The 23407-nt window shown below is 39.4% G+C and overlaps 1 protein-coding gene and 1 pseudogene across 1 annotated transcript; one reads left to right on the forward strand and one right to left on the reverse strand.

Moving 5' to 3' along the window:
• Window positions 1–12423: 12423 nt before the first annotated feature.
• On the reverse strand, window positions 12424–23149 carry LRRC14B (leucine rich repeat containing 14B). Its single transcript, XM_027868735.1, has 2 exons — window positions 22245–23149; window positions 12424–13115 (listed from the first exon to the last, which is right to left on the reverse strand). Exons 1-2 carry the CDS (start codon window positions 23147–23149, stop codon window positions 12470–12472), a joined length of 1551 nt encoding a protein of 516 aa, XP_027724536.1. The 3' UTR covers window positions 12424–12469.
• On the forward strand, window positions 21748–21892 carry LOC114048057 (annotated as a pseudogene).
• Window positions 23150–23407: the final 258 nt, after the last annotated feature.

A 23407-nucleotide genomic window follows, 5' to 3' on the forward strand; every position in this document is an offset into this window, starting at 1 on the left:
ATATATATATATATAAATATAAACATGCTTAATTATAGCCTGGGGGGAGAGGGGAAGGAAAGATGAAGAAGGAACAAAGTAAAAAGTATACAGCAGAGAATAAAAGAAAACCTACAAGGAAGCAAAGATGGACAGCTCTCAACACAGTGTGTAGTATTTAATATATAGGCTTTCTTGAAATGGAAATTTATGGCTATCTATTTTGAATCCTCTCTTACATTCTGCTGCGCACATGATTTTTTTTTTCTTTTATTTTATATTTAAGTTTTAATATTTAAGTTTATATGTTTCTTTTTCTTTTCTTATGTATTTGTTTTAATAAAACATTTTTAAAAGAATGAGAGATACACACAGAGTTAAAATAGAGGGTTGGAGTAGAATTTATTATGTGTCAGCTGATGCAAAAAAAAAGGCAGTGGTAGGAATTAAGATCTCAGACAAAGTTATGGCTAAAATAGATTTAATTAAAAGAGATAAACAAGGTAACTACATTTTGATAAAAGGTACCATAGACAGTGAAACAATATTAATACTGCACCTATATGCACCAAATACTATAGTATCAAAAATTTTAAAGGAGAAGTTAAATGAGTTACAAGTGGAGATAGTAATACTATAATAGTAGGGGACTTTAATCTTCATCTCTTAGAGCTAGATAAATCTAACCCAAAAATAAATAAGAAAGAAGTTAAGGAAGTGAATAAAATTTTAGGTAAACTTGATGTGATGGATATCTGGAGAGAACTGAATGGAAATAAAAAGGAATACATCTTTTTCTCAGCAGTTCATGATACCCTTACAAAGACTGATCATATATTAGTACACAAAAATATTATAGTTAAAAGTAGAAAAGCAGAAGTATTAAAAGTATCCTTGTCTGAAGTACTTTCATCAGGAAACTTGTTTCTTTAGACTTGTTTTGCTTGAGCCCAGAGAATACAATTAGAATACAGATTTCATCTGACAAAAGGGAAAGCTTACTCATAACTTGAGCTGTCTAAAAACTGATGAGCTACCCCAGGAATGAGTGCATTCACTGTCACTGGAGAGCTTCATGTTGACAATCTGTTCAGGCATTTGGCTAGATAACTGCAGAGATTCATTTGAATTCGGGAATTTTGTGATCCTTACATTTCTACCCCTTGGTATTCTGTCCATACTACCTCCAGATTCCTTTCTTTGGTGGTACCTTACTGAGTGCCAGGAAATGGTGAAGAAAAGGGGTGGAGACAGTGGATAAATTCTAGCCCAGACTGGAGCTTCTGTTGTTGGTAATGATTTGGATAGATGAAATTTAGGTTAGAGGTAGTTAGGTGGTGCAGTGGATAGAGTGCCTGGCCTGGAGTCAGGAAGACTCACCTTCCTAAGTTCAAATCTGGCCCCAGACACTCACTAGCTGTGTGACCCTGGGCAAGTCACTTTAACACTGTTTGTCTCAGTTTCCTCATCTATAAAATGAGCTGGAGAAGGAATTACCAAACCACTCCACTGACTTTGCCAAGAAAACTCCAAATGGGGTCGCAGAAGTTGGACACAACTGAAAAACAACTCAACAACAACAGAAGTTTAGGTTAGCATTTTATGGTTAATATGGAGAAGGAGAAAGCCTAGGGTTTAAGACCTGCCTCTGATGCAGACTGGCTAAGTGACCTAACCTCTAACAGTCTTCTAGGGAACTTTCTAAGACTATAAGTTGTAGAGAAGATTCTGACTTGAATTGGCCCAGGGAGTTACCTGTACCAATAAAATCACAGATTCAGACCCTAGCCCTAAATCTAGGGCAATTGGAATTGCATGATCTCCCAAGACACTGTTGTCTTCTTAGAAAGCCAGGCCTATTGATTTGTCTTTTATGTTGGCTTGGCCTACTAGAGTGAACTTAATTCTAGGTGCCAAGAATGGCTCTTCATAGCCTGGAGACCTCCTACCTTTGAAGGCTTTGGATACCTTATTCCATTCCTCCCTACACCCACCCAAGCCCCTGGTACTCTTTGGCCTCCTTGCTCCTCACATAAGACACTTCATCTCCAGACTGGGCATTTTCACTGGCTGTCCCCTTGTCCCTTCTCCTCATTTCTGCCTTTTTGCTTCTCTGCCTTTCTTCAAGTCCCAGCAAAAATCACAGCTTCTACAAAAAGCCTTTCCTGATCCCCGTTTATGCTAGTGCCTTCCCTCTGTTGGTTATCTTCAATTTATCCTGTATATATCTTGTTTATACATAGTTTTTTGCATGTTTTCTCCCCCATTAGACTGTAAGCTCCTTGAGAGCAGAAATTGTCTTTCACCTTATATTCCTGATTAGCACAATTCCTGGCACACAGTAGGCACTTAACAAATGCTCATTGACTTGACTAGTTGCAGATCACATTCTTTGTGTCCCAGTATCTGTCTCTATGCACTTAGAACGGAAACAGTGAATAACTTCCCAGTTAGGTTTTGTTGACTTGATTTGTAGTAAAAGTCTCAAATTACTATAAAATAGAATTATTAAAAACCTCAAAATGCAAAGGGGGCACATAAATGCCAAATATGGGCTATGACGTCTTCCACTAAGCTCTCAGTATCAGACAGTTTGATTATTCACTATTGATGATCATAGAGTCTTAAAGTAGAAAGGGGCCTCAGTGGAATCTACTTCAGCCTGCATTTCTTCATTGGGCAGGAATCCCTGGTATAATAGCCCGGACAAGTGGTGACTCATGCTTTGCTTGAATAATTCCAGTAATGGAGATCTTTACTTCACAAGGCAGCCTTGCTTATTAGAAAGTTTGTCCTTATATCAAAACATTTACTTTTCCATAGATCAAAGCGAAATCTGCCTAACTTTCCTTTTTCATTTGCCTTTAAAACTGGCCATTTCACAGTAAGGAAGAGTAAGACTGAATTGTCCCTCCAGAAGAGGTATGGAAGTGTCACGTAGGGTGGGAATTGTCATGTATCTGCTACAGAGCTCTGTATTAGCCTCACTGTCTACAGAAAGACCATCAATATCCATTCCAAAGTAGTCTTCTGTGCCATCTCAAGGGTCTTGGGACTTACTTTTTTCCCTGCCTGTTGGGGCTTAGCCATGCAATGCTCATCTGACCTTGGGAAAAATCTTTTCATCTTTCTAGGCCTTGATTTCCTGATAAAAGGATCAAAACACATAGTGTGGAACAGCTAGGTGGCGCAGTGCATAGAGCACCAGCCCTGGAGTCAGGAGGACCTGAATTCAAATCTGGCCTCAGACACTTACTAACTCTTTGAAAAATGTTTAAAAATTGGGTATGTCACTCAATCCCAATTGCCTCAACACCCCCGCCCCCCCAAAACCAAACCAAACCAAAACAAAACAGAAAAACAAATCCAAGCATATAGTGCTAGAAGAGACCTTAGACCCTCAATTTACAAGGAAAGAGACAGGTCCAAAGAAATTAAATGACCTGCTCTATATCCCATATTAGGTCAGAGAGCTGAAGTTTGAACCTAGGTTTTCTGACCCCAGATCCAGTGCTTTTTCCTCCTATACCACACTGACTGAAGAAGTTGGTTTAGGTAGATCTCTAAGGTTTCTTCAAGCCCTAATGTTGTCCAACTCCTGTAACCTATTTCTTTTTTTCCCCTCCCAAGGTCTTTATTTATTGATTTATTCTTGACTAAATTTTAATTTTAAACTTAAATAAAAAATGGGAAAAGAAAAAAAAATTGCCATGTACACAGCAGACCGTACCATAAGAGAGGATTCAATATAAAAAATAAATTTCATTTCAAGACCACTTATTAATAAATACTACACAATATTTCCAAAGCTGCCCAGCTTTTCTTTGCTTCCTTGTTGGTTTTCTTTTGTTCTCTATTGTGCACTTTTTACTTTACTTTTTTCCCCTCTCTCCCCCACCATCCTAAAGAAGGCTACATTTAAGCATATATATATATTATATATATATACACATATATATACATATACATGGATATCTATAAACATGCACATATACACTTATATGTATTTAAGCCTGTACTATGCTTATTTCCTCCTATCACCTGCATTTCTGAAGGTGGATAGCATCTTCCTTCATGAGTCCAAGTTTTTCTAAATCAATCAGCTGTTCATTTCCTACACCACAGCAATATTCCAACCCAATCACATCTTATCTGAGAGATTGTCTATGAAAGATTTTTCCCCCTCAGTTTTCTGCATTCCTTCTATTCTTGGCTACATAAATTTTATTTATATGAGAAAATTTTAATTTAATATAATCAAAATTATCCTTTTTACACTTCAACAATGCTCTCACTTTATAATATAGTTTAAAGTCTGCTACTGCTGAATCTACTTCCTTTACATTTTTTTTCCCCTGGTTTCTTTAAAGTTCCTCACCTTTTCTTCCAAATGGACTTTGTTATTATTTTTTCTGACTTAATAAAATAATTTTTTAGTAATTGAATTGAGATGACATTGAATAAATAGGTAAAATTGTCATTTTAAAAATTATATTGGCTTTACCTACTCATGAACAATAAATATTACTTCAATGATTTAGATCTGAGTTTATTTGTATAAAAAGTGTTTAATGTTTATGTTCATATAGTTCCTCTATCTATTTTGGCAGGTAGATGCCCAGGTATTTTATACTGTCTAGGTATTTTAAAGTATACATAAAGTATATACAATATAAATATATATAAAGTACATAAAGTATATACAATTGTTTATTAATGTTTATCTTATATTTCTCCTGGATGTTATATGCTGAATTTTCCCTTAAGTTCTGGGAATTTTGTCACAAAAACCCAAAAGTCTTTGAGTTCATTAAATGTCTATTCCCCCCCCCCATTTTAACTTGGCTGGGTAAGTCACCCTTGATTGTAACTCTTTTGCTCTATGGAATATAGTACTCTAAGACCTATAGTCCTTCAACATAATTACTGCTAGGTCTTGTGTAATCCTTATTGTAGTTCTATGATATTTAATTTTTTTTTGCTGCTTCCAATATTTTCTCCTTTACCTGGGAGCTTTGAAACTTGGCTATGATATTCCTATAAGTTTTCCTCTGGGATCTATTTCAGGTGGTGATTGGTGGATTTTTCTATGTCTATTTTGCCTTCTTGTTTAAGAACTTTAGGGCAATTTTCCTTGATAATTTCTTCTAATATTGTTTCAAAATTCTTTTTTTCTATCATAGTTTTCAGGTAGTCCAACAATTCTTATATTATTTCTGCTCCATCTGTTCTCCAGATTGGTTGTTTTTCAGAAGAGATGTTTCACTTTCTCTTCTATTTTTTCATTCTTTTGATTTTGTTTTATGATTTCTTGGTGTCTTAGAAGGTCATTAGCTTCCCCTTGCCCAATTCCAGTTTTCAAGGAAGTATTTTCTTCCAGTTTTTGATTTTCTATTTCCAGTTGGTTGACATTTTCATAATTTTCTTGATTTTTGTGGGTCACTCTTATTTTTTTAAAAGTTTTTCCTTGATCTCTCTTATTTGATTTTTAAAGTCCTTTTTAAGTTCTTCCAAAAACTCTTTTTGTGCTTGGGACCATTTGACATTTCTCATTGAAACAGGAGTGGCTTTTTTAGCTCCATTATCTTCCTCTGATTATGAACCCAGTCGTTCTCTATCCCCATAGTAACTATCAATGGTTGGGCTCTTTCTCCTTTGCTTACTCTTTTTTTTTTTGTTGTTGTTTTATTTTGTTTTTAGCAGCTATTAGTGTAATCAAGTTGTAGTCTCAAGGTATGGGGAATGACGCCGCAAGTCTCAGGCCCTTTTTACTATTATTTTCTAAGGTCTATCTCGGAGCCCCATCTTGGGCTGTCCTCTCCACTCCCAAGCCACAACTGGGGCCTCCAGCCACACTGTCCCACAAATGATCTTGCTGTCCGTGGTCCTTCCAGTGGCTGCAAAACTACAGCTGTCCTCTCTGTCCTGGAACTGAAACAAGGGACTCCGCTTTCCTGAAAGTGCCCACAGTCAGCAGCTCCCCTGATCTTTGCTACTGCACTCACCAGGGGCGTGCTAGCCCCTTCTCCCTGCAGCCACAGCCTGGGATGTGTCTGGTCAGCACAACTGTGCTTGGTGTCCCTCCAGGGTGGAAGGTCCTTCAATCTTCTAAGGCTGAAGCTGCCTTTCAGCCTAGCTGCCCCAAGGGCTTGTTGTTTATTGATTCTGCTGAATGGGCCTGGAGGTGTTTGCGCTTCACTCAAGCCAAACCTTCACCCCTGGAGGTCAGATCTTCTCAAATTGTCTTGGGACAACTGCTTTACCTGTGTTTGTTTCTGCTGCTCTGAGGAGATGTTCTGTCTTTTGTTTGTTTGTTTGTTTGTTTGTTGAGGAAATATGGAGAGCTGAAAGTTTTCTGACCTATTCCACCGTCTTCCCAGAATCTTCCTCCTACAACCTATTTCAAGAAAAACCAAGAAGGGTGACCAGAAGAAAAAAAAGTTCTAAGTCAATGCTAAACAATTCCTGCATTTTCATATCTTTACTCTTTAGATAGAATGTGGTTCAATGGAAAGAGTGTTGACTCTGGCATCAGAGGACGTGGCTTCAAATCCTATGCCCTACAGGCCCTGAGTGCCTCACTTAGCCTCTCTGAGACTCAGTTCCTCATCTGTAAAAATGAAGGAGCTGGATCGTATATGGTACAATCCCTTCCAATGTTAGGAATTTATGTTAGCAGACTAATTATTTGGCTCTGATCGCCACCTGGTGGTCAAAATAATTATTTTTCTAGTTGGCTGAGGTTTTCACAGAAAAATTCCACAGGATCCTTTCACTGGTAGTTTACATATATAAAAACTGAAATATGTTTCTTGTATCTCGTTTCTCAATTTTTTTAACAAAATTAGTTTGGCTTTTCTTGATGTATGTTTGCTCATTAAAAAAACCCTCTTCTAAAAGTTGTTTGCTCAACTTTTCTGGTTCTATATTACTAAAGGTTTAAATTTGGAAGAGCCCTTGAAATTCATAATGAAATATCATTATTGTACAACCATTTTGGAAAGTAATTTGAAATTATGTACACAAAATGACACTCACCTTTTGACCCAGAGATTTCATTGGTTGGAATATACCCCAAGGAGGTCATTGATAAAAAGAAAGACCTCATTTACACCAAAATATTTATAGTCATCACTCTTTGTGTTAGCTAAGAAGTGAAAGTAGACCAGATGCCCATCAACTGGGAAATGACTAAAGGAATTGTGGAGTGTGAATGTAATGTAATATTATTATGCTGTAAGAAATAACTTAAGTAATGATTACAGAGAAGCATGGAAAAGACTTACATAATATGATGCAGAGTGAAATAAGCAAAGCCAAGAAAACTATATAAGCAATGACTACAATAATGTAAATAGAAAAAACAATCACAAAAGCAAATGTTGCAAAATTACAATAAGTAAGTATGGCCCCAAAGAAAAGATACAAAAAGACATTCCTTCCTCACTCCTTTGGTAGGAGGTCCATAGGTGTGGAACATTTCCTATATCTTCAGACTTTTTCAATGTACCGACTTGTTTTGCTAATTTTTTTCTCTTCCTCTTTTTCATTTTTTGTCTTTTAAAAATACTTGCTATATGGGATGGCTCTCTGGAAAGGGGAGGATGAGAGAAACTGGGAGAAATTCTAGTGATGTATAATCAAAAGATGTCAACACAAATTATTTTAAAAAAGAAACACCATTATTGACAGTCAGGTTTGCTGGTATGCTAAGCACCCTAAAGACCCAACTTCAGTATGGCTCTTAAGGATAAGCTGAAATGGTCATGAAATTCAGTCATCTCAGACATTTTTCATTTTTTCATTTACAAATTTACCCAGAAACAAATAACAAATCAAAAAGTTCAGTCACATCCAAAACACAAGATAGTCAACTCTAATCAATCATTGTGTGGATTATATAGTATGTATGTGTATATACATATATACACATATATATGTATGTGTGTGTGTGTGTGTGTGTGTGTGTGTGTGTGTATATACATATATATATATGTATATATATAAAATCCAGGATGAAATTAGCCTCTGGCTAGCTTCACCTCACTATTGAGTACTTGGAAACATTTTCTCCCATTAGCTGCCTCATATTTAGGGAATGAAAACCAGTTTTTAGATTAACTTAAATAAAATGTAATTCCTCCACTAAAATGCTCCTCTGACCCCACATCATGACATGGAGGTAATCTTGGGTTCTCTTGTGACTGCTAATGCAGTGCAAGGTTTAAGAGGCAGCATAGTATAGCATGCAGAGCACTGGGATTGGGGTGAGGGGGACCCTAGTGCAAATCCTACCTCTGATACTTACTAGCTGTTGGCCCTAAGCAAGCCACTTAACTTCTTTTGGCCTCACTTTCATCTATAACTGAAGTAGGTGGACTCAAGGACCTCTGCCAACTCTACATCTATGATCATATAGGTTATAGGGTGGCCAGGCTTCAGGTGTGAGCTGGGCAATGGACTTTGTGTCTGTCATCTGTGAGCAGCCTACCTAAGTGTAAATAGGCTCTTTGTCAGAGAGTTGGGCACCAAGTGATGAATATGTATGAAAATGAAAACTGCACTGAAGCGTGGAGGAGCTTGTAATATATGCAGTGGAGGGCTGATTATGAAATCACAAGTCTTCTGAAGCCCTGAGGCAAGACATGACTAAGAAGATCATTTTGTGCTCTCTCTCTCTCTCTCTCTCTCTCTCTCTCTCTCTCTCTCTCTCTCTTTCTATGCATCTACTTACCTGCTTACCCATCCTTAAGTCCAAAGGTAAATACGAATGCCTTTTAGGTTGTTATATCTGTTCTTCTGGATTGGTCATGCCATGACTCTCATTAGCAACCCAGACAATCAAGGGTTTATTCTAACACGCGTCTGCATACTCATACATACTTACATGAATCTAGTATTCATATATTTACTTATTCTACTGCTTTAAATAATAAACAACTTAGTACAGTGCCTGGCACACAGGAGGTGCTTGATAAATGCTTATTGATTGATATATTAATCATTAATCTTAAAAGGTCTATAGAATTATAGAAATAATTATATTCTTTCTTCCCATCCCTATCTTACATTTTTTTCTTTTCTAGTAATAGAATGCTCTTCTATGGCCTTTTGCCTTCCACTCTAAGACATGCTGAAGCAGCTGAAAATTGACAATAAATTTTAAAAAGTTTATATTTTCATAGTCCATGTATAGGGAGATCCTACCTTAAGAAAATCTGATCAGCGAGATAGAAATTTGGGGCCAGAATGAAAAACTGGAATATTAGGAGATTTTTCTTCTTATCAAAAGGATTTCCCACTTCAGGGATGCCCCGGAGTGAACTTAATGGAACCCGATTTGAACGCAGATCTTCTTGACTACAGGCCTGGTCCTTTATCCACTGCACCATCTATCTGCCTTTACATCCAGATTAAGCTCCTTTGGATACTCTTCAGCTTATCAATATCCTTCCTAAATTGTGGCATTCTGAACTGAACGTGATATTTCACAAATGTGGTCTTACTATACTATTCCATTCTTGGGAAGCTAGGTGGTGCAGAGAATAGAGTGCTTGGCCTGAAGACAGGAAGACTAATCTTCCTGAGTTCAAATCTGGTCTCACTACCTGTTTGACTCTAGGCGAGTCACTTATCCCTGTTTGACTCAGTTTCCTCATCTGTAAAATAAGTTGGAGAAGGAAATGGCAAACCATTTCAGTATCTTTGCCAAGAAAATCCCAAATGAGGTCAAGAAGACTTGGTCATGACTGAACAACATCAACATTCCTTTCTTAATGCCACCTAAACTCATATTTGATTTTTTTGGTTGCGATGGCAAACTCACATTGAGCTTGCAGGCCACTCAGTTCCCAAATCTTTTCCCGGTAGATTGCTATCTACCCACTATTAAACTGGACTTTAATGAATTAGAGTAATTCCAGTAGAGATAGCCACTGTACTGGAAAGAAGGGGACATTTGCAAGAGATATTTAAAAGGTTAAGTTGGAGGTCTTGGAAACCGATTGAATGTGGGGAGTCAGAGTGAGAGAGAGAGGAGATTCCATAACCTTCTTCAGCTATCTGCTCCACTCTTCAACAGCTTTCATGGGGGAAGACTTTCTGCAGCTTTGACCAGAAAGGATAATAGTATCAACACATTTGGAAAGCAAATACTATATTGGAGAGAAAGTGTTTTAAAAAAAAATCGAACTGAAGTGATGTGAATCTAGAAAGTTAGGACAAAGACATTTTCTAGAAAGGGGGACCAGGGCTCTGCCCCATGGCACTGACATGTAGAGGGTGACAGTTTAATGCATACAGTTGCAAGAATGTTTAGTAAAAATAGGAAGCTACTATTGCTAGTGACACCCATTTGTGACACACTAAAAGTATACCAGTTCCCCATCCCACTCAACTGATTCTGTCTTAATTTCTTCTTGTTCTAGTCCTATATTGTGAATCACAAAATTGATTTGAGGACCCATTTTGAGCGGCTTGCCCCAGTTCTTTTTTTTGCATGGGGCCCCCAAATTGATACTTATGACTTTGGGAATTAATCATTGAGACAACAGGCAATTACTATGGCAAATAATAGGATCCTAAAATCTCAGAGTTGGATAAGACCTTACAGATGATCTGGCCTAACCCTTACCTGAAACATGAATTCCTTTTTGGTCATACAAAAATAAATACACAAACAAATAATATTTCAGAACCTTAGAGGGCTTTCATTCTGAATTATACTAAAATAAAGAAAAAACAACACATGATATCAAAGCACACTTACGGTTTATTTCCAGGCAGATTATTTTTATCACTCATTAGACCTTGATACAAACTGCATCTTTGTAATATAAGTTCATGGGAGTAGTCCTGTTTTTTTTGTTACATGTGATGACCATGTACTTTCCCTGCTAAGTTCACATGATCTAAATAATATACCATGGACACACTTCACTTGGCCTCAGGAGACTGTTCTTTATATGCAGAAAATACTGAAAAAAAGCATCTGTAACAAATAATTGAACCAGGAAGTGGTGGTGGTGGTGATGCATGGTAGTGGTGAATGGGCTGGGTATTTTTGAAACTGATGTAGTCCCCTGGATTGGAACCAGCTGCTCTAGAGTTTAGGGTTTCTCAGATGAATCCTAGAAATGCTCAGATGAAAGCGATTTTCTGAAGCTCTAAAACTCAGGGAAGTTCTCAAAATTTAAGACGTGGTTCTTAAACATTGGTTTTGGATCCCTCAGCTAATTACAAGTGTTGGAACGTAGAAGTATCAGTCAGAATTACAGAATCTCGGAGGTGAAAGGGATCTCTGAGGCCATCTAGTGCAACATGTTCTTGACCGTGAATCCCCTCTATAACATCCCTGAGAAATGGTCATCTATGCTTGATGACTTTCCATGAGGGGGAATCTGCTATCACCCCATCTTCCCCAAACAAGGTCGCCTGTTCCAGTATTAGATGATTGTAATTGTAGAGCAGTTTTTCCTTAAATTGAGTTGAGTTCTGCCTTATTATGGCTTCTCTTTGGACTACTGACTCCATTTCTGCTTCTAATCACTGCAAAACCAAACCAAACAAACAAACAAAACCCTACCACTGTGTTTTAAGAGAACAACGTCAATACTGGGACAGCATTAATAGATTATTAATTCAGTTTGGAAATTAAAGTATAGACACTATCATATTGTACTGCATGAGTACTGCAAAAAACATATTGTGAACCATTTGGAGAACTTGCAAACCATCTATAGATCATACCTTGAGAACCAGCTCCATAGAGAATTTGTTGATAAGAATGAAAGTCTGGTTTGCTTTTCTCATCTTTCCTCTTCCTATTCCTTGGTTAAAAGTTCATTAGCTTAGTGACCAACTCACTTACTCCTTATATTTTCTTCTATCTCTGTCTAATTTTTTATCACTGGTTTCCTTCTCATTCTATCTCATTACACCCCTGTTGACTTGGTGTCTGCTACAATTGCCACCCCCCTCCAATTGCCTACTGCCTTTACCCATGTCTTTGGCATGGTCTTTTCCCACACCCAGCTCCAAGGAAGTTTGCTTTGTCAGTAGCAGTCCTCTAGAGCAGGTTGCCTGACTATCACATCTTTTCTTTAGAATGTGCTGGACTGTGATACAACTTCTCTGAAGGTCTCAGGGATTTTCCCTTCTTCCTGTTAACTTCAACCCAGACTCTCAGAACCGACTGTGAAGAGTAAAAAAAATAGCATTCAGGTGTATTTCGAGTGTGAACTCCAAGAGGGCAGGAATAGTACTAGGTATTCAGCTTTATACAGTGCCTCACCCAGTGCCATGCATAAACAGGCATTTAATGAATGCTTGATGATGGTGGTAGTGGTGATTATGCTGGTGGTCATGATAATGATGATGATGCTTCATCTTGGTTCCATTCCCAACCCAGGACTGATCTCCAGAGGGACAAAGAAAGTTGATGCAAAAGCATCTCACTGTGATGTAGTTGCATGGACTTCTTTTAAGGCACTTAATTCATTTTTTTTAGTGCTGTGGTAAAGTTTTCTAGGGCATCTCTGAAAGATTGAAGCAAGAAGGCTCCAAGCTCATTGCTTGTTTCTTGAATGTCTGGGTCATAGCTTCCAAAGAGAGGTGTGGAAGCCTTGATGTCTTCCCGATTGGCCTGAAGTAGGATTGTATGAAGTTCTTCTGTAATCTTCTCATATTTCTGGTGATCAAATTTGGAGAGGGTGGCATCATCCAATGGATAGTTGACGCCATCTGGATAGCAGTCCCTTGGCACTGGGAATTCAATGGATTTCATCTTGGGGAGTTGACAGAAAACATTGAAGAGGCATTTCAGTGCTTGGGAGGAAAGTGGGTTCCCAAGAAATTTGAAGACTTGCAGTTTCCGGCAGGGGGTCAAACCCACAATCATCATGGTAAGGTTTCTGTCCTCAATGTTGCATTCTTCCAAGATCAGGACCTTCAGGGTACAGGAGGCTTGGCTGAGCAGTTTGAAGAAGGTTGATGGGTACAGGTTGACCACATTGTGTCCACTGAGGTCGAGCACCTCCAGATGGGGGGCATGGAGGCAATTTGCTAAGTAGGCCATATCTGCATAGTTCAGGGAGCAGTTAGATAGGTCCAGAGTTTTCAGGGGAGTTTTCAAGGGACTGTAATGAAAAATGCAAAGGAAAGTGGTTGAGAGAAATAAATAAAAATAGGACTCTACTTCTAAAAGTTTCATGGTGAAACCTGATCAACTGATGACCTCCACTTGGAATAGTTCCTATCAATGGAAGCCCTTCCTCCTATATGAGGAACCTGAAGAACTCTATAGATGCTATCATGCAACATTTCTGGTGGGAGAAAAGTTCAACTTGGGAGAAAGGGAAAACTCTTTCCCTTTGGAATAAAAGCCAAAGCAGGCTAGGCCTGGAGAAGCTGGAGAGAGGAATTCTCAGAGTCTCTCTACCTTCTCCTTTGTATTCCGTCTCTTGGGTTGATTTGGACAGATATGAAAGAAAGAACCATAGAGGGACACTATGGCTTGTAATATGTATATTAGGAGTTTCTGTGTATCTTACTGAATGCTACAATTCTGGGCATGAAAATGGGTGAGTTCCAAAACCAGTAAGAAAGAGGTGGGGGAAGGGATAAATTAAGAAGGGTTGGTTTTGGAAAGGTCTTTGTCTCTATAAGAGAAATCAAACTTTCTGAGTTCACTAATAAACACCTCTGTCGAATAAAAGACAAAATGCATGCATCATGAGTGGGGAGTGAAAGGTGAGTGAGAGAGGCTGGACTTGTGAGGGTGCCCTCTCCCTCCCTATGCAGGGCAGCCCCTTCTCTGCAATTTATAGTCTCAGAGAGTTGCCTACAACAGGGGTTTCATTCTCAGATAGAAACAGAAGCCACTAAACTCTACATAAGAATCCCTGTGAGCTGCATATGGACTCAGGAAACCATAACGGTTTATATTTCTTTTTTATTAATATACCAACATTGGATAGGGCCCACATTTTAATCTAGTTTGGGCTACATATGGTAGTGTTGTGGGGTGCATGTTTCACTGAGAGGTTCAGTGACTACTCTAAGGTCAATATGTATCAGAGGCAGGATTTTGACTCCTAGTACTCCTAGTCTTTTTTTTTTTTTTGGAGGCAATTGGGGTTAAGTGACTTGTCCAGGGTCATACAGCTAGTTAGTGTTTGAGGTCAGATTTGAACTCGGGTCCTATTGACTCTAGGGCTGGTGCTCTATCCACTGTGCTGCCTAGCCACCCTTCTTCCTAGTCATGTGGCCAGGTCTCTACTCATTGTGCTGCTCTACCTCTTTAGGGAATGGAAAAGAATGTAAATGTTTAGACAGTCTCAAAGCTGGAAGAACCCTCTGAGGTCATCTGGTTGAAGCCCTAAGCTAAACCATGTATTCCCTCTACAACAGCCCCTATACTTGGTCATCTAGCCTCTCCTAGAAAACCTCCAGTGATGGGATCCCACTAATTCCCAGGGGAGTCGTTCTGTTCTTGGGTTGTTCTAATTGGTAGTAGGTTCTTCCCAGTGTGATGTTGTAATTTATCTCTCTCTGTAGTTTTTCCTCACTCCTCTTAGCACTATCCCGTAGCACCAAGAAAAACAAGATTAATCTCTCTTCTCTGTGACAGCTCTTTAAATGCTTCAGGACATCAATAATGTCCTTAAGTCTTCTGTAGGCCTCTAACCATTTCCCGTCTGGCATAGTTTTACTTTCCTTCAGTATCCTGGTTACCCTCTGGACACACTCCTGTTTACCAATATCCTTCCTAAAATGTGGTGCCCAGATCACTATACAACATTCCTGATGTGTTCTAACTAGAGCAGAGTACCAACAGAGCTATAATCTCCCTTATTCTAGGCACATCTTTCTTCTGATACATCCCAAGATCACACTTGTCTTTTTGACAACTAGGCCATTTGGTTAATTCCAGTAGGCTTGCACTCCACAAAAAGCCTCAAATCTTTTATTCATGTGAACATTGTTTCCCCCATCTGATATTGGTGCAGTTGGTTGTTTTTTGTTTTTTTTTTTAATCCAAAGAGAGGACTTTGCATTTATTCCCATTACATTTCATCTTACTCTTTTCAGCCCCAACATCCTTGCCTGTCGTCTTTTTGGATGCCAATTTTGTCATCTAGTATATTAGCTATCCCTCCTAGTGTTGTATCCTCTATGAATTTGATAAGCAATATTTTCTCTGCCTTCATCCAAGTCATTGATGATAATGCTTAAGAGTCTAAGGCTCAAGACAGCTCTATGCCGTCACTGAAGCTTTCCCCCAGGCTGACATTGATCTGTTTAATCATTACTCTTTTTATCTGTTCACTCAACTCATTGCAAATCTACTTAACTCTAGTAGGTCCTTATCAATAGGTCCTTATCTTTTCATTCTGTCCACAAGGATATCATGAGAGACTTTCTCAAAAAAGCCTTGACAAAATCCAGCTATATTACACCTAGCACATTTTCCTGATCCTGGCTACCATGGAGAAGAAAATAAAAATGGGTTAGAAAAAGGCAAAGGATGCGTTCTTAGCAGAAAGATTAAATTTGTTCTATTTGACTCCAGAGGCAAGAACTAGGAGCAGAGGGAAAAAGCCATAGAAAAGTAGGTTTTAGTTTACTATTTTGAAAAACTTTCTGAAAATTACAGCTATTCAAAAATAGACAGAGGGGTTAGCAAACTGTAGTCAATGGACCAAATCTGGCATGCCTCCTATTTTTATGTGAACTAAGAATGTTTTTTACATTTTAAAATAAAGTTTTATGGTATTTAAAAATGTAAAAACAATTTTTAGGTCTTGGGCAGTAGAAAAAACAGGAGGCAGGTAGGTTTTGGCCCGCAGGTTGTAGTTTCCTGACTGATCCCTGAAGATGATTCAAATAGACAGTGATTTCTCTAGCCCTGGAGATCTTCACTTTGAGGCTAGGTGACCTTTAGTTGGGAATGTTGTAGAGGGGATTGATGTTTGAGACAGGGATTGGACCAGATGATCTGAGGTTCTTTCCTGCTCTGAGACTCTCTGGTTCTATATGGTTAAAAAAAAAATTGTGCTTTACTCGAAAGGGAGGTGGGGAAATAAAAGGACAGAATATGGTAGCTGAAGCTCCTAATAGCGATTGAGGAAATATCTGCTTTGAAATGTAGAATTTTGGCTCAATTTTCATTGTTAGAGTATGCAAATGAGGAATTTAGAGAATCTCCCACAGGAAGCGGGGTCATTATAGATGACAACAGTCACCAAGGTTCATTCAGCACTTAGCACAGTGCCTGGCACATAGGAGGTGCTTAATAAATGTTTATTGACTGGCAAGGTCAAGAGGAAAGAGCAAAGAGACAAGAGAAGGTTAATACTTAAAAAAAAAAAGAGCATATGAATGTCCAGGGTTTCTCCTTGTCTACCATGCCTGATATATGACAATGACTGTTCTCAGTTGTAACTCTTTCTGTGCCAGCAGGACAAGGACTATGAGTTATTGTGGCCTCCAGAAAGCCTTCTTGCCTCTTACTTCATGTATGTCACTGATCAGTGTTTCAATCTGATGCATTTTTAGGTATAGCTTTGTTGCTTACTTCCTCACTCCTTTCACATATACCTATATATGCATTCTAATATTATTAAACTGGGTAGAAGAGCCAGAAGGTCCCCAAAACAATAGTAACCATTTATTAAGCACCATCTGCTATGAGCCAGACATTGAGCTAGGTGATGGGGATATTAGTACAAAGAATGAAATGATCTCTCCTTAAAATGAGTTAATAGTTTAACTAAAAATTGGGGGACAGTGCCCTGGGAGGAGGGAATATACATTTATTTATGATGATGCAAATGGTATGTGTGACTAGGAAGTTTCAGAGCCTTCAGTGGACACAATAAACAAGTTAAACTTGGCCTAGCGTGACCCTAATGCCTTGTTCTCTCTTTGTCTGTAAGCTGGATTTAGATGTAACCAAATCCGAGGCTGGCATTTAATTCCAAAACCAAGTTGCAGTTGTTGTTTTAAAAGTTTGTTTTGTTTTCATTACTTTGATTTGGGATTTCATTAGTATGGGAGCTTCTTACAGCAGCCCTTCCATATCTCAGGAGGCAGTTTTATGAATTATGGCCAAATATTCATCACCCAGTGGCCAATTTTCTGGTCAGGAGCTTGTGTTCTCTATGAGTTAGGCTAATGTACACACAGCAGACACACTTTCTGTCCCAAGACCCAAACCTGAGGCCTTTTTAGCTGGGTAGGACCTGCAATAGCCTTTGAGGACCCAGAATTACCTCCATACCACAATAGAGTACTGGGCTATGACCTGAGTGGAGAAAACCTTTTTTTTTTTTTAAATAATGTCTAGTGATGTTACCTGTAAGGGTGCTAGTTTGAAATGAGCACAGAGGTCAAGAATGCACACATCAATATATCTCTTTGTTGGTTAATTTTACACTATGCCTTTGGCAATCAGGATTTATCTATATGCAAAGGAGTGTTGGGTGAGGATGACATCTTTTGGAGCAATTCTGAGAAGGAACATTTGAGCTGTTAGCCTTTAGCCCACTGTGTCAGAATGACACATCATTTAAAACCCAACACATGTTAAATGAAAGAGAGAAATTCATGGCCTTGGCAGAGGGGTCAGAGAAGGATCTGGTTTCTCAGGCAGAGGCAACTCTCTATGTGTTACATATTCTAGTGATCCCAAATTTTGCTCTAAAAGGGAAAAGAAAGAAAAAAATTTTGTAATGCCAAGTGGCAGAGGTATATTTTCATTCTTTTCACTATACAAACCACCAGAAATGTGCTAAGATGACATGACATTTTATTTCCTTTCACTGTATTATCCTTTTCAAATAATTTCCCTGAGCATATCCGACCTTCCTTTCAGTATCTGGATCTGTATGATTAAGGAAAGGGATAGTCTGTTGATAACACTTAGCATTTAGCAGGGTTGTGTGGGAGGGAGAAGGGATCACTGGTGCAGAATGTATATACTCCTATATAGTAATCATAGGCATTGGTCAGTGAGTCAATCTCTTTGGACCTCAGTTTCCTCATCTGAAAAATTAAAGGGGTCAAACCAGGTCAAAACCAAAGTCAAACCAAGGTCAAACCCAAAGTCAAACCCAAGGTCAAAACCAAAGTCAAACCAAAGTCAAAACCAGGTCAAACCAAGACCCCTTTTAGCTCTAGATTGATGAGTGCTTTCAAGACTCTCTTTTGCCTAAAAACGGTGTTTTTCATTAGGAAACCAAGCCGAGTACATTGCTGGGGGCAGATGTGTAATGTCTAAAATATGTAGGAGAAATATGTGCATGGTCATTGAAAAGGTGTCAGTTTAGAGTATGAGAACACACTATGAAAGGTAGTCTAATACAAACTGTGACTTGTCAAGGAAAAGGAATAGTGAGGATAACTGCCCAATAGGCTGATTTGATGAGGAAAAAAGCATCTAGTTGGCTATCAGATCTTACCATAGTTATTATTATTTATTTTGATGGTGTTTGTGAGCATTGCTAACACTGTGAAGTCTGTCAGAATTCTGTCAGGAGAATGATAGAATTTGTAAAAGAGAATCATGCCGTGACTATCAATGACTCAATCAGGTTGAATACATCTTTAAGACTATCCATCTTCACCTGGGAAGGCTTACATGAACTGAAATAAAGTGAAGTGAGCAGAAACAGGAGAACATTGTACACAGTAACAGCAATATTGTGAAGGATGATCAACTGTGAAAGACTTAGCTACCCCAATCAAGGCAGTGGTCCAAGACAACTCCAAATTCTTATGATGAAAAATGCTACTTACCTCTAGAGAGAAAACTGATGAAATTTGAATGCAGAATGAAGCATACTTTTTTACTTTTTTTTGTCTGTTTTCTTTTGCAACATGGCTAATATGGAGATTTGTTTTGCATGATTTCTCATGTATAATTGATATAAAATTGCTTGCCTTCTCAATGAGGGGAAAGGGGTGAGGAGGTGGGAGAGAATTTGGAACTCAAAATTTTTTAAAAGTGAATGTTAAAATTTGTTTACATGTAATTGGGAAATATTTAACAAAATAAATAAAATGTATAAAAAAGAAAATATATCTTCAAACTTCAGAGATTAAAAATAGAGTTCAGTTCATAGAGACACAGTACGTTGGAGCTAGAAGGGATCTTGGAGGGGATGGTATGTGGGTTGTCTAGTTAAACTCTTTCATTTTATATGTAAAGAAACTGAAGTCAGGAGAGAAGTGATTTTCCTAGTGTCTCATGGGTAATAAGTAGAAGAGCTAGGTATCAAACCCAGATCTTCTGATTCCAAGTTCAGTGTTCTTCTGTATATCAATATTTTTTAAAATTTGTTCTATGTGCTCTTATTGATTTTGATAATTTAAAAAAGTAATTGTCTTGTATTCATATGTTTAGAGGCAGCTAGGTGGCTCAGTGGATATAGCACTGGGTCTGGAGTCAGTAAGACTTGAGTTCAAATATGGCCTCAGACACTTCCTATGTGACCCTGCTCAAGTCACTTAAACTCTGTTTGCCTTAATCCACTGGAGAAGGAAATGGCAAACTAGTCCAGTATCTTTGCCAAGAAAACCCAATGGACATTATTGGTGTGCTGCGTTTCACAGGGTCATGAAGAGTCAGACATCACTGAATGACTGAACAACAATAATTCATATGTTTATTATCTATCTCATGTCAATGTCCAAAACCCAGTGTACATAAGCCGCAGTTCTAGATTGTTCAGCCATCGCTACTGAATATCTGACACCATTTTTCAACTGATAGAAGAAACCTGAGGGTGTGCTGGAGACATCTCAATTTGAATATGTCCAAAACTGAACTTATTATCTTTCTCTCCACCCCCTTCTCTTTTTCAAACTTTTGATTTCTGTTGAAGGTGCCATCTTTCATTCTCCCAGTTTCTGTTCATATGGCTGCAAATTTAGTTCAGGGCCTCATCACCCCTTTCCTGGATAACTTAAGAGTCTCTTCATTGGTTTACCTGACTCAAGTATCTCATTCACTGCTCCAGTCCCTCCTACATGCTGCTTTTGATGTTGTTCTGTATTTTCAGTCCTGCCTGACTCCTCATGACCCCAGTTGGAGTTTTCTTGGTAGAGATGCTGGAATGGTTTGTCATTTCCTTCTCCAGTGCTGTGAAAATGATTTTTCTAAGGTGCACATCTGACCACGTCCTTCTCTTCTACTCAATAAACTCTATGGGCACCCTACTGCCTCTAGGATAAAACATACGCTTCTCTTTTATATTTTAAAGCTCCAACCTGTCTTCTTCATTTTATTGGACAGTATGCATTCCTCCTCACTCCTCAACTGAGCCAAGCTAGTCTCTTTGTTAGTCACATATAACTCTCCATTTTTGTCTCCATGCCTTTGGACGGGTCCTTCCTCATGCCTGGAATGCATACACTCTTTATCTGGACCTCACAGAATCCCTCTCTGGTTTTAAGATGCAGTTCAGACATCATCTATTGCATGAAGTCTTTCCTGATCCTCCCAACTGATATTGCAGTCCTTCCAAAACCATCTTGTATTTAACTTACTTTGTTTTACTCATTACATTTGTATAACTAGTGCATAACACAGTGCCTGGCACATAGTGCATATAGTCAATTCTCATCTTTCACAGGGGTAATATTCCTAGAAAATGACACAAAAGTAAAAACACAAATGTTGATACATTGAAACTATAGATAATAAGGTATTATTTTCCCTAGACCACCAAAACCTACAATCTTTCACTAGAGATTGCTAAAAAACACTTTCCTGCATACAATTCTTTATAACAAATCAATCCTAATAATGTGTACTTTCCCCAACACAGTAACTATGAAATAACCCATAAAATGCAACATACAACTTTAACACTATTTGATGGTCCATTTTAAAAAACATTTTTGCACAAAATAAAATTGTTAACATATCAAACATTTTTTCTCACTAGCAATTCCTTAGAATTCTGTGACCTTTTGTGCTAACATCTCAACACAAAACTTGAGTTTTTAAGGCAAACAATAGAAATATGCAACAAATATATAAGGAGCTCTTTACAATGGTAGGGTGAGCAAGACCAGTGAAGCACCTAGTAGGACATCAGCTGCTCCACAAATTTGGGCCTGTTGACCTCTCATTTTTTTCTTTATTGCACATAGCCATGAATATGCATGGGTTGCTGAAAGTGAAAATGAGGTTATTAATAAAATCACACAAGTACAGGCAAATGTGGAGGATTGATTGTACTTAATTGATTGTATTGATTGATTCATTGATTGAGGCAAAACTCTAAGCAAGGATTTGTAATACCTAGCAAAGAATGCACCTCAAAAATTATCATATAATGGATTAGAACATCAGGTCATAACTCACGAGCTCCATCCCTGATTTAGGTACTCTCTAGTTCTCCCTTTATCTAGGGGGTGGAAGTAGCTCAGAATTGTTCATTTGCAAACTCGCCTGAGATTTACCAGCCTACCACAATGCTTTCCTCAGCCTATTTTCCACTATGTTGGAAAATGGGGCATTTTTGACTTGCTCAGGTTCTGAGAGGCTATGAGTGTGACTGCTTGAACAGCAGACTAATGAGTGCCCAGTGACGTCACTTGGCCAAGGATTCCAAAGGAAATCACTGCATCTCCACCACGACCTCTGTTTGCTCTGGGTGACCTCTTCACCACTTTTGCCATCCCTTCTCTCAGAGGGAGGGAGAGAGCTTATTCCTCCAACCTCTTGCTTCAGCTGTTATTACCCCTGCCTCCATTACCATGATCCAGTTTTTGCTTAGATTTATGCTTGGCAATGTGGTTGGAATGTAACTGACTCAAAACTATGAAAATCTGAACTTGACCCAAAAGCTTGAAGATACTAAAAAAAGATATAGACGCCAAGGAAAAACCTCCTAGACCTTAATGCCAACATCCAGTAATATTGTCTGGATAATTTCCTGATAGAAACAAAAGCTCCTACTCTCCAGGACTAGATGACTTTCTTTGTGCTGGGATACACTGATTTGCCTTTGAGCTAAAAATATACCACAGTACCCAAACTACTCTTTATTTCTACCCCATCTCCCCTGCCCCATACTCCTCTTAGCCTTATATCTGCGTGGGAGATTCTGATACTTGAATCATGCTGCTTGACTAGGAAATGCTCATTTTGATTGGTGGTCTCTCCCACTCCTTACCTTTTAAATTGTGCATTTCTAGTAATTTTCCTATAACCTGACCATGGGTTACAGAACCTTCCAGGATCAGTATCTCACCTGAGCAGCTTCCGAGTTCTCCCCGTCAGTATGGAAAAGGCCAGGCTGAGCTCCCTGAGCTGGGACATCCGGCTCAGCTTCTCCCCAATGGCGGTGAGGATCGATTCATCTTCTCCCTGGAGCCGGCGCACGTTGAAGGCTCTCGCGGGCAATGTGAGCGAGACCAGCCGGGGGAAGTCCAAGTGGCTGAGTAACACCTGTAGGTGCTCCATCTCCATGTGCACGTTATGGACCATCTCCAGCTTCTCCAGAGAGTCGGGCTCCACCAGGCGCAGCATATAGAAGAGCTTCTTCAGGCCCAGGCTGTCAGCCCGGAAGGCCACGCAGCGCACCTTCAGAGGGGAGTGGCGTCTCACCATCAGGGCCTGCAGCGCACACTCATAGTTGCCCTCTGTGACAAAGAAGTTGATGAAGACGTCGATGCTGATGTCCAAGATGCTCGGGTTGAATGGTCGCCTCTGCAGCTCTACCAGCAGATCAAAGCAGAGTCTGGCTAGGAGGCCGGTCCGGCCCCACCTCCCCAGAGACCTCTGACATTTGCACAGCTGGACCTCCACATCCTGGATGCCGGTGAGATTGGCTGTTCTCAGCCTCTTGGTGTAAGTCGGGGAGTCATTCAGCACATAGTCTTTGAGCCCCACCAGACAGGCTTCCAGGCAGATCTTGCAGGCCCGAGTGCTGAGGTCTTCTGGGTAATCTGCCGTTGGCCCCAACAGGTTTCCGAGGTTGAATTCTGCTAGTGGCCAGTTTTCCAACAGGTCGTGGATCACTTCTCCTTGTTCCAGCAAATAGCTGGCTTTAAAGAGGAGGGGGTAGAGGTTATACGCCACATTTCGCAGACTCTCCCTGGCCACCTGGGCATTGGACACCAGGGCTTCTGCACTTGCAAACCTCAGAGACTTCATGACACCTCTGGGCGCCCACCAGTACCGAGGGGGTTGCTCCGAGGCGCTGCTCAGACTGTGGGGCCGCTTCTTTCCCCCTTCTATTTTTAGTGGCAGCTGCTCCCGAGGCCTGACGGTGCTGGGTCTCTGGGACAGGGGTGAGTGAGCAGTCACATGCTGCCCTCTGAGTTCTATTTTGGTCTCGGCTTCAGACTCTGCCCAGGCCAATACTTGGATCTGTTTGTCCCAAGTATCTCTTTACTTTTGGTTTGCTGTTGT

Source organism: Vombatus ursinus, unplaced genomic scaffold (assembly GCF_900497805.2).
Source record: "Vombatus ursinus unplaced genomic scaffold, bare-nosed wombat genome assembly UNPS02014791.1, whole genome shotgun sequence".
Lineage (NCBI taxonomy): Eukaryota > Metazoa > Chordata > Mammalia > Diprotodontia > Vombatidae > Vombatus > Vombatus ursinus.